General features: G+C 44.9%; 1 protein-coding gene across 3 annotated transcripts; it reads right to left on the bottom strand.

Annotated features, from left to right (window-relative positions):
• Positions 1-235: 235 nt before the first annotated feature.
• Positions 236-10,801, bottom strand: LOC137890125 (VPS9 domain-containing protein 1-like). 3 transcript variants are annotated; one of them, XR_011105267.1, is made up of 6 exons: positions 10,611-10,801; positions 8,182-8,266; positions 5,231-5,323; positions 4,854-4,958; positions 2,631-2,806; positions 236-2,034 (listed from the first exon to the last, which is right to left on the bottom strand). XR_011105267.1 is itself a non-coding variant. In XM_068734237.1 (6 exons), exons 1-5 carry the CDS (start codon positions 10,774-10,776, stop codon positions 2,695-2,697), a joined length of 561 nt encoding a protein of 186 aa, XP_068590338.1. In that variant the 5' UTR covers positions 10,777-10,801; the 3' UTR covers positions 236-2,034; positions 2,691-2,694. The 3 variants fall into 3 exon arrangements, 2 of the variants coding, with proteins under 2 accessions (XP_068590338.1, XP_068590339.1); XM_068734237.1 differs by having other exon boundaries at positions 2,691-2,806; XM_068734238.1 differs by lacking the exon at positions 5,231-5,323 and having other exon boundaries at positions 2,691-2,806.
• Positions 10,802-11,977: the final 1,176 nt, after the last annotated feature.

The following is an 11,977-nucleotide window of genomic DNA, read 5'->3' as shown; positions in this document are numbered from 1 at the left end:
GGTCTGCAAAACAATCCAACGAAACCTGTTTCTTAAGTTAGCTGCTAACCTGAAGACAAAGTGATATTTGAACATGAATACATCTTAATATTTCTAACGTTGGCTAAATTAATAACCACCTGTGCTGCAGCGGAACAGCTTTGTGCAAATATCTTTCATTTGTTCACAGACACAGATCAACACATCTCAATATATTTACAGTACTACATATTGTTCAGTCAGATGTCGAGTCATATTTAATGAGTTCAATATTTCCGTTCTCTTTATTGATCCGTTTGTCAAACACATTCATCGTTCTCACCCTTTCACAGTAAAACAGTTTAATAATGAAATGACGACATTCATATTGAGTTTTCAAAAGCAATGCAAAATGTACAATAACTAATTTACATGAATGTAGTGGTTTAATCTACTTTGCAAAATATAATTCTCAATATAATTACATTCATATTTATTACATAGACACACGTCTGTTTTTGGGGTTAATGTCACAACAAGTAGGTAGCAAAAGTAAATCTTTTCACATCTTTAGGACCCATGCTAAATCAAAATAAAATATTAAATATTAAATTCAAACAAGCAAACAAACAAACCTTAATAAAATGTATAATAAACGTATAAAAATGTCGTTTTTCAGTATTTTACACTTGATGAAAGTCTGCTCCAGGTCTTTCAAACACAGCAAACAATATTTTTTGCATATTTTAGCCGCCTATTTATTACACACCAAGGAGAACTGAAATCACTGGCCATCATCTACCGGAGGACTCCGTCATTCATTCATAACTGGTCACTCAAGTAAAGTTGATCTGCAGGAAACAGGCTAAAAAAAAAAAAAAAAAAAAAAAAAAAAATAGAGATAAAAAATGCAACACACCAAATCCTTTCAACTGGTGTTCACGAGCATTTACAACCAGCGGATCAAATCTCAGCGAAGAACTAGATCTACAAGTGGATACTCCAGTTCCAAAGACATCAGGTTGCCATTTTGCTCCCATCCTATGGATTTGACTTTGGGTAAAGTGTAAATGGCAGCATTGGGATACGAGTGAAGAGTATAAAATGAGCTGATGATGAGGTTAACCTTCAGCTGTCCTCCAAACGTTCACTTTGAACCTCGGCATTAAAAGATCGTTTCCCTGTGGCCTGGCTTTCAAATTGTCTTACCACACACACACACACACACACACACACACACACACACACACACACACACACACACACACACACACACACACACACACACACACACACACACACACACACACACACACACACACACACACAGTGTTACTACTTACATAAAGTACTACCTAACCGTGTCCCTGTCTGTGAACCCTCATGGTGCTCCATGCAGACACAGTGACGTCTCCTCCAGTGTCAGACAGATGTGTGCAGACTGAACGTCATCCTCCGGTGTCGCCTCACCCGAGGGCTTCAACACCCAAAGTGCAGAAATTCACATTTTGTTTTCACTTTTAATAAACACGCGCATAAAGAAAGCAAAGCAACCGCTGTCTAAATCATAAGTTTGAATGGTGTTTTTGTGAAAAAGAGAACCGGCCACATGGAGTACAACAACATGAAACACTATCTCTACGACTCTGAGCACGACAAATATCAGCCGAAGCGCGCGTGGTCGGCAAAGAGCAAGACCTGCACTATGGTTTACAAACCCATTCCCTCATTAGTAAACCATAACGCAGGTCCATGGCTTCACTTCCAACGGTTCCCTAAAACGACACCATTCTCCACCTCGGAGTCCCTTTAACAATCCAGCGTAGTCCAATCAGCAACGCGCTACAGATTACTGACGTCCTTAGAGGACCGAGCAAAGCTCAGTTCCTGATTTGTGTAGAAACAACTCGCAGGCAAGGGTTTAGTCCTTGGAGCCAAAACCAGTCCTTTATAAGTGAGCAGTGTGTCTTTGTGTAAGTTAACATGCGTCTTCACAACTCGCAGGGGGCTGCAGGTCCAGCTGTGGTCTCTGCAGCGCAGCGGGAAGTCTGGAGGATCTCATAGGACCGCAGCAGCCTGCCACACCAAACAGAACACGTTATTCTCTGCACCGGCAACATGTTGAAGGAATGATGCAATCGAACGACACATCCAGCAGACAAACGCAACATTTGGATGCTGCCTTTCTGACAACCGGACACACCCAAGACCAAAACAGAGCATTCTGCTACGCTAAATGTTGAATGTTAAATGTTATAAACACAACTTTCGGTTTGATGTTTACGGCTAAATAAAGTGAATTTCACCACTGGGCTTCTAGCAGCCGCTCCCGAGTGACGAGTGTGCAGCGACTCCGGTCCACTTGGTGGCGGTAATGCACACATAAGCTGGTTTGGGTTAAGCGGTACCTTAATCAGTAGGGCAACTCACGCGTGTTTTTCAGCCCAAAAATGTTGTTTCAGTAAAGACTGAAAACACGACAGTGGTGTTTAGTGTCGCAGGGCAGCGCATCCCTGAGCGATGGTGCGCGCCTTAGAGGACGGACGGAAGTGTGTGTGAACGTTAGGTGTCACCTTGCGTGTTAGCTCCTGTCATCAGTGTGTGAATGGGTGAATGATGTCATGTGGTGTTAAAACGCTTTGAAAAGAACTATACGGATACAGTCCATTTACCATTTTCATCCACTTTGACCGAACTGGACACAGAGCGTCAGGTCGTGGGCTTTGCTTTACCGTTTCAGAAGGGGTTGTCTGCAGGGTGGTGAGCTCCTCCTGAGTGCAGGGACTCGATGTAGGCCAGGGCACTCTGCAGGGAGGTCAGACAGTAGCCTTCCTCTCCTATCAAATAGCTGCAGAAGAGAAGAGACTATCAGCCGATAACGAGGCGTCTGCAAGTCAAAAGTTACAAACGTGGTTGTGAGTGTTCCATGTATTCAAACATGGGACACAAACAAGCTACTTCATGTTAACAGAACAAACACTCCAAACATCCAAGCACCGAAAAGACCATTTCTATTAAAAGGACCGAGCATCTCTGCTCATCGTTCAACATTCAAAAAGAGACTCCACTTTTAGAGGCGGCACTCGTCTATGGAGGGTGTGGATGTGCGTGGATGTGTGCGTGGATGTCTGTGTGGATGTGAGTGTGGATAACGAGTGATTATGGAGGTTTGTTCAGAGCGAGTTAACTCTGGCTGACCTCTGACTAACTAGAGCAAGACATGAGAGCGACTCCCTGCGTGGACGGACACGAGGAGTGAGAGGACGGGGACAGTGAGGGATCGAGGAAGGAAAGGAGATAAGGAGACGCTTGTACCTCGGCCGCGAAGAAAACTAAACGTCTGTGGTGTTGGAACGATCCTCAAATTTTAATGTATAAAAATGCCACTAGATTTGCCAAAAATGCAACCACCAAGCTTTCATAAAAACATGACCAAAAACATATTTCTTCATATTTCAACAAAGAAAAGACGACATCAAAATGAAAAGTATGACTAAAGGCATTATAAATATATTTTAGCAGCAACATGAGGTTTCTAGTGGAGTGTCTAACGTGAACAGTGTTTGAGTGAATCGAGCTGCGTTCTGCTTATTTAAAGTACTTTTCTATACTTTGGTGACTTGAACTCTCGTCATGACGTTATCCTCTCATTCACAGCCTTTGGAGAGCGAGAGCATCTCCACCCTCTCATAGCCTTGTGGCCGGTTTGGGTTCCTCCACCTCCCTTCAATTGACCAACAGAAACATCAAGTGGGACTTAATTTGTATTTTTATAGAGGAGAAAAACCAAATCTTAAATATCCTGACATTCCTTGGCCTCTGCCGATCTGACCAGATGGCTTTTACAGCCTTCTGTTTTTACGGCCCTGAGTAGACCTCGATGGGCGTGGTCTGAGCTCACACGCAACGACACTCGGCACGATGTAGTCCCTCAACCGAAGCCCACCGGGCCTCCCCAGCCGTCCAGCTTATCTTGGTATTTGATAGCACGTGTTCACGCTTACATAGGTTTATGCCTACATAACACTACATTAAGACGTGGACCTCAGGAGAGAGGAAGAGGGTTATCCGTCTACAGCAATCCACCTGTGATGTCTGAGGGCAGAACCATGTATGTGAATACTAGAGCCGACCGATACCGGATCTTTATATTGGAGAATATATGACAACAGCATCACATGACAGACAGACCGAACGACGCGACAGACAGACAGGACGACGCGACAGACAGACAGGACGACGCGACAGACAGACAGACAGACAGACCGGACGACGCGACAGACAGACAGGACGACGCGACAGACAGACACAGATGGGACAACGCGACAGACAGACAGGACAACAGACAGACAGACAGACAGACAGACAGACAGACAGACAGACAGACAGACACAGACAGACGGGACGACGCGACAGACATACAGGACGACAGACAGACAGACAGGACGACGCAACAGACACAGACAGACAGGACGACGCGACAGACACAGACAGACAGGACAACGTGACAGACAGACAGATTAACCAAATTAACCCACATGCAAATTTCTAGGACTGTACCAAATGTCATTGTTTTACTTTCCAGAATGGAATGATCCTTTGTTTCATAACTATTGGGGTCTTATCAGGTTCCTCAGGCCAAATCGTCAACGATTCAGGGTCACCCCTCGTGACAAGCTGACAGGTTCCTCTCAGGCTAACTTTAGGCACGTTCACTAAGTACACGGCCATCTGTCAACTTCTTCTTCGACGTGGGCAAAGGGTAAACATTCCCTCAAAATGATGACAAAACTACTCTGACAAACTTTTGTGTATTTGGTGCAAAATAAAATAAAATAAAATAAAATACAAGGAGCTTGTCATTCAACCATCTTTGTCCCGTCATGACGACTCACCCTTCGTGAATGAACTCCTCCAGAGCGGCGCATTCGGACACCAGCTGAGGACACTGGCACCGCAGAGCCACGAAGGACAGGATGGGCAACAGGTCATCCGCGCCGCTGGCAGACGAAAAGGAGGAAGCGGGCGGCGAGATCGAGTCAAACAGGAAAAACAGAAGTAAATAAGAGAGTGACATTTACAGAGTATGATGGCGTGGGCTTCCCGGGGGAACGCATGGAGACTAAATACGATGTAGCTCTTAATGGGATGCGTGTTCTTTTCCCTCTCCCTGAGATCTGTTGGGAGGACAAATTGCTGCCTTGGAGATGATGACAGTCCGATAGCATTCTCTGTGTGTGCAGACAGTGACCGTTTGTTTATCAGGACTCACACGCAGGGGCCAACTGCTCGCTTTCTAGTTTGCGTGAGAAGGCCTCGACTGACCCCGGCCGCGTGCAACTGGATACTCTCCTCCTGCAGGGCTCTGGAAGGTGTGGACAGGCTTGTGTAACCGTAGAGAGCTGGACCTCACACACACACACACACACACACACACACAATCGCAACCCTGTATTATAACCGCGTGAGTTCACCGCTGTAAACACAAGACATCGATCCCCTCGCTTAAAACTGGTGTCACTGCATTCCAAGTGTGAAGTATAAATACTGATCTCAGTGAGAAGATTGGGCTCCATTATGGTTTTGCAACACATATCCAATTTAGTAGAGGATGTCAAAAAGCAGCAGAAATGCAGAGGGGGGTGTTCTTAATTAACAGAATGGGGAAAGTGGTGACCAGTTCAGCAGCACAATGGCAGAGAGAAAAGAAAGGGATATGGACAAAAGCACACGAGAGAACAAATGAGCTCCCGGTTGGTCGGGGACAATGACCTGACGAAAATGGAAACGCCGGCAAATGAATGAAGGAGGGCAGCGAGTACAATAAAGTGCATCAGTGTGTGTATGTGTGTGTGTGTGTGTGTGTGTGTGTGTGTGTGTGTGTGTGTGTGTGTGTGTGTGTGAGAGAGACTGTACATGATGAACTACAGTGAAAGGGGAGAGCTACATATGCATTGAAAACACAAGATTCACTAATCCCTGCTGAACACCGCAGCAAATCTGATCGAGTCGGGCCTCGATCAAAATACACGTTCTGAGAGGCAAAGCGACACGCAGAAGGGCAACATGTATTGAGATGGACTAAAAAAAAAAGCAGTCACATATTGGTCTGGACTGAGCCGCAATCAGGACAGAAAGAAAAGCGTTCTCTGGCACATCAGAGGCAGGAAAGTAAGTAAGTCTAAGTTTACCCCCTTAAAAAAGTTTTATTGAATCGGAGCTGAAAGCGGCCACTGGCTAGATTATGACATTGAGGAACGATGAGCTAGTAGTGCCAGAGTTTGTAAAACAGCTGTTCCTCTGGTGAAATCCATGCAGCCTGATCAGGATTATAACGATGTGAATCAAAAGCAGCCTTTCAGATGATGGAGATGTCAGGCATGACGCACAAGAACAAATAAACCGTCTGTTCACGTCCCTTGCGCGGTTTGTCCGTGTTTGACTCACGTCTCCAGGTAACAAAACAAACAGCGTGATTCAGTTTTCATTTCGTGGCACTACATGTTTACCGTGTACAGAGAGTACACGTACGAAAACCCTTCAAGCTCACAAACGTCTGCTTTACTTTGCTTTTCCGAGCTTTGAGAAGAGCGGCGCCCGGTCAACTCGTCTGCAACGCCGTCTCCGATCATTTCACGCGTCTTCCAATACGAGGAGACAGATACGGAGCGGGAGACGCGGCCTCAGACGGTCTCCAAAAGAGCATTAGTGGATCCAACAAAAGAGGGAGAGAAAGGGGACGAGGACAAGTGTGTATGAAAAGACAAGATATCAGATAACACTCTGGAGGAGCAGGATTTGTCCCCTGATACTGTCTGTATAGAGAGCAGTGAAACCCACAGAGGACTTTTACAGGCATTACTGATGTGCACATGTACACATAAAAACCCTTTGGTTATGTTGGTGACATAACCCACTAGTTGTAACGTCAACAGTCTTCAGCCCCATTAAAACACTAACTTTTAAAAGTGGTTCAAGAAACGGGTCTTAAAAATCCACATCCGAGTCAAAACTTTGCAGTCAAATCAAATTGTTTACAGAATATTCAACGCGTTTTCTTTACAGGGCTTGTACAACGGCAATACAGTAGTCCATGAATATGAGATGCGAGTTTACAGATCATTGCAATCCCTCCTCGTTGTGGACGTGGTTTATGGCGTTTAGCCGGTTACACCTACGGTCACATCTCTGGGTTACGATGTTGTCTTTTTGATTCTTCACAGTTCACGGAGAATAACGCAGCGCACAGCGCAGAGTCTGAACGCCTGTGTGTGCTCAGAACTGGAGTGTAAACAAAGCTTTACCGTCGAGCGTGGCTGACCTTCACTCCAAACCACCCAGAAAGAGCTTCAATTCAAGAACCGAGATCCACCGCCACTGGAACAAACACGAGCTCTCAGTTTGTTTACTAGTGAGTTCAAAAGAAGTCTCAACATTGATGCAGAAGTATTTTCAGTCTGCTAACACACAGGTGAGAAACAAACTCAGCATCGATGAAGGGCAGCACCGCTGCTCTCATGGGTGTGGTTCACGGGATAATGTCAAGCCACAACGAGAAGATCGCCATTGAAATGCAATTAAGTGTGGATGCAGAGGACACTTTGTCTGCACAAACCAATTAAAAAATGTAGTCCACAACGCACTGCATGTTCTCCACAACGGGCGCTACAACCCACTAAGCCTTTGTGTGACTCTGACACCGCATCGTCATGAATTCAAGCCCCTCGTTGGGCCCTGGGTCTGTTCCAAACCCAGACAGGACGACCCACTTTTAGGCCTGGCAGAGACACTCTATGGGGGGGCAATAGAGCTCGGACAACCCCCGCTGTGCCGGGCTAAACTGGGCACTGATGAGACCTGACAGGGCAGCTAACAAGGCAGAGAGTCCTCCAGTGATGTTTGGGTACTTCCACTGGACGGTCTTTAACTCCCTATAAGCACGGAGTCAACAGAGAAAGGGCTCTTATTTTGAAGTTTAATGAGGTGCACTTGGAGGAAGTCAACTAAAAGGATAGCACAACCCCAGACAGCCCTTCACTCTTCTGTACAAAGTTATCCAACTGTTGTATTGCATTGTATCACTTTTAATGTCATCAGTCTTATTTTACTGTTTTTTTCATTTCCCATTAAAAATCCCCCAGTGAGTGATTTTATATTTGCTGCAGTGACGGCAAACACCGAAACCCAAAAAAAAGAGTTGCACTTAGCTGATGATTTACTCACATGGCGGCTGTTTTTGGGGCGGAGTCCACCTCATGAAGGCACCTGTAATCCTCAGCGCAGGCACAGATCAGCCGCAAAGTCCGAACTGTAACGAAACATCAGCAGAAAGCAAGAACTGTAAAACTCACACAATGTCTACAATATGCAGAAATGCATAAGCTGCAAAGCGATCCATGACGGCAACGTGGGGGGGGGGGGGGCTCCAATCATTACAGATGTCCATATTGATATTCTAGTGTTATACAATAGAGTCAATAGACAATTTAAGTGAACATATTTAGAATGAAATCAGCCGATAAAGCAAATTGCTGGATTGCGGATGTCATCATTTTAAAGTGTAATTAATACAGGTTTTCCCAAACTCAAAAGTGCTTTAAAGTAATAATACATACAATGCACTGGTGAAAGGCTTGGACTCCTACGACAGGTCTGGACCACTCACTAAAATGTGCTCATAAGAGAAAGTTGGTGAATGCGGCAACTTCTCCTAAATCACTCGGCCAAGAACCAATCTGTTCCTGCATGAGCCCAAAGACCTTCCTAGCTACCGTGGCTAGCAGGAGCAACAGGTGCAGACTGAAACTCCAAAAAAGAGGCGTGACCACAACCCACTGAGCAAACGATCCCACTCTACACCGCGTTCCAAATTATTATGCAAATTGGATTTAAGTGTCATAAACATTACATTTTTTGTTTTTCAATTAAACTCATGGATGATATTGTGACTCAGGGCTCTTTAGATCATTGAACTCAATCTCAGACACCTGTGATAAGTAGTTTGCCAGGTGAGCCCAATCAAAGGAAAACTGCTTAAGAAGGATGTTCCACATTATTAAGCAGGCCACAGGTTTCAAGCAATATGGGAAAGAAAAAGGATCTCTCTGCTGCCGAAAAGCGTGAAATAGTGCAATACCTTGGCCAAGGTATGAAAACATTAGATATTTTACGAAAACTTAAGTGTGATCATCGTACTGTGAAGAGATTTGGGGCTGATTCAGAGCACAGACGGGTTTGTGCAGATAAAGGCACAATGAGGAAGGTTTCTGCCAAACAAATTCGTCGGATTCGGAGAGCTGCTGCTAAAATGCCATTACAAAGCAACAAACGGGTATTTGAAGCCGCTGGTGCCTCTGGAGTCCCACGAACCTCAAGGTGTAGGATCCTCCAGAGGTTTGCAGTTGTGCATAAAGCTATTATTCGGCCACCCCTAAACAATGCTCACAAGCAGAAACGGTTGCAGTGGGCTCAGAAATACATGAAGACTAATTTTCAAACAGTCTTGTTTAATGAGTGCCGTGCAACCCTGGATGGTCCAGATGGATGGAGTAGTGGATGATTGGTGGATGGCCACCGTGTCCCGACAAGGCTGCGACGTCAGCAAGGAGGTGGCAGAGTCATGCTTTGGGCCGGAATCATGGGGAGAGAGCTGGTAGGGCCCTTTAGGGTCCCTGACGGTGTGAAAACGACCTCGGCAAAGTATGTAGAGTTTCTGACTGAACACTTTCTTCCATGGTACAAAAAGAAGAACCGTGCCTTCCGTAGCAAAATCATCTTCATGCATGACAATGCACCATCTCATGCTGCAAAGAATACCTCTGAATCATTGGCTGCTATGGGCATAAAGGAGAGAATCTCATGGTGTGGCCCCCATCTTCCCCTGACCTCAACCCTATTGAGAACCTTTGGAGCGTCCTCAAGCAGAAGATCTATGAGGGTGGGAGGCAGTTCACATCAAAACAGCAACTCTGGGAGGCTATTCTGACATCCTGCAAAGAAATTCAAGCAGAAACTCTCCAAAAACTCACAAGTTCAATGGATGCAAGAATTGTGAAGGTGATTTCAAAGAAGGGGTCCTATGTTCACATGTAACTTGGCCTGTTAAGATGTTTTTGATTTCAGTAAATATGACCCCCTAATGCTGCAAATTCAACAAATTAGCATTTTTAGTTCTTTAGAATCTATAAAATGTTTTTAAACTCTGTTGTGCATAATAATTTGGAACAGTGCATCTTGAGTTTTTTATTTTTGAAAAAAATACTGTTCTCATTGGGAGGTTTGTTCAATAAAATTTGAATTATACTCTAACGGTTGATGACTTGAAAATTATTCTGACTTTCATTTGCATCGACTATTTAGGAAAATCTGAGAAAAATATAATTTGCATAATAATTTGGAACGCGGTGTAGTTCATCGCTGTAGAACGTCTAACAGTGTGCTTACTTGTGACACAGATGCAAGACATTTTATTACCTTCTAAGAGCTTATTTCTTTTGTTGAGGGAACTAAATTCAAAGCTTCTTCACTTTGCAGATACCTTGAGAATCAGACTGGATAGGATGACGGTCAGCAGCAACACTGAAGTCATGCTATCAAGCCATCTGTGCTGAAAGTCAGCCTTGGCTTGAGGAAGTAAACACAATCTGACTCACCAATACATTCCAGCTTCCTCTGAGGACAGCAGTCTTTGATGAGAAGCTTGAGCTCCTGAACGGCAGACTCGTAGGGGTAGGAACCCTGCAGGGCGCCGGGGTCGCCGGGGAACAGTTTCAAGGGGACCCCGAGGTCCGCTGGCGAAGCGTCCCGGTACAGCTTCATACTCGCCTCAAAGGCCTGCTCCCTTTCCCTGTGGACCCTCCTGAGGAAGACAGACAAGGGAGACATTTCAGGGCGGGTGGAACTGGGAGTGGGGGACAGTGTGAACCTCCCACTCTGCGCTGACCTTTTGCACAGCGCAGATTTTGACGGAGGAGTGAAAATAAGTATTCCAACCGGCCAACCCTGGAAGAGAGTTTTTTGGCAGGACCACCAGGTGAATCCCTGCTGAGCTCACAGTGCATTACTGTTTTGAGAGGCTTCCTGCAGCAAACTCTAGATCCACACCGTGTGACACGACAATATTATCCTATGCCTCTCAATAAGCGCTGCTGTATTTTTATACAAAAGAAAGAAAGAAAAGCAACTGGCTTTATTTTTTTTGGAGTACCTTTAACGACTTACTTTATTGTCAAAATGCACACCTGCAACGCAAAATGCCTACAGGTTGGCAGGTCTGCTATTATCATGATGAATTGCTCCATTGCATTACAGTAAATAAATCATGTCCACATCGAGTAGCAAGTACAGACAATAGCGTGACGCACATGTGGATGGTATTGAAATACGTCCCGTTAAAATGTACATTTAGTAGAAGTCGGTGACGGTCGTACTCTTGACTTTTAAAGTCTTTTTGAGTGTAATGAAACCAGCACCAGCAGCTGGGAAGAGGCCGGCATAGCTGGAGCAGCAGTGCCACACGCTGGTCATGACCCACACTGAACACACAGGAAACAATTCACGCCAAACCTTCACATGTTCTTTAGATGCAGTATGACAAAGCTTCATTTTACAATTCATTTCAATACTAAGCACACCATATATTTTAAAGATACATTTCCCATCTACCAGCAGTAAATCATCAGTAAACATCGCAATAGAAAAACAAATCTTGTTGGTCAGAAATATGTTTGTAGGTAAACAAACATGGAGCTTGTGTAAGTGCTGCAAATTAAGATTAAGGCAGTGTGCTTGTGTTATAGGCTGTGCCGTATTGTGTTTAGAAGAGCATTAGCTGACTACAGTAGCTTGCTAAGCCATTGCTAACATTAGCTCGCTAATAGCTTGCTAACTTGTCCCATCATCATTTTAGTTACCAGCCGCCCCTCTGGTAGACAGAGGAGGCAGAAGTCATCCTTTGACATGTGGTTTTCAGAGCGTGACGTGTTTCTATACTCCAACCGAGGTCTTCATCTAACTGAAG

Source organism: Cebidichthys violaceus, unplaced genomic scaffold (assembly GCF_023349555.1).
Source record: "Cebidichthys violaceus isolate CVI_PGR_0920_01 unplaced genomic scaffold, fCebVio1.0.p SCAF_610, whole genome shotgun sequence".
NCBI lineage: Eukaryota > Metazoa > Chordata > Actinopteri > Perciformes > Stichaeidae > Cebidichthys > Cebidichthys violaceus.
The sequence above is the reverse complement of the archived record's forward strand: the minus strand, read 5'-3'. Positions and strand labels throughout refer to the sequence as shown.

Excerpts from the sequence above, each read along its gene's own strand:
- LOC137890125 (XM_068734237.1), bottom strand. The coding sequence starts at position 10,776 with ATGAAGCTGTACCGGGACGCTTCGCCAGCGGACCTCGGGGTCCCCTTG. Across the intron at positions 8,267-10,610 it reads GAGGAAGCTGGAATGTATTG|TTCGGACTTTGCGGCTGATC; the intron begins GTGAGTCAGATT and ends GTTTCGTTACAG. Across the intron at positions 5,324-8,181 it reads GCCCCAAAAACAGCCGCCAT|AGCCCTGCAGGAGGAGAGTA; the intron begins GTGAGTAAATCA and ends CACACCTTCCAG.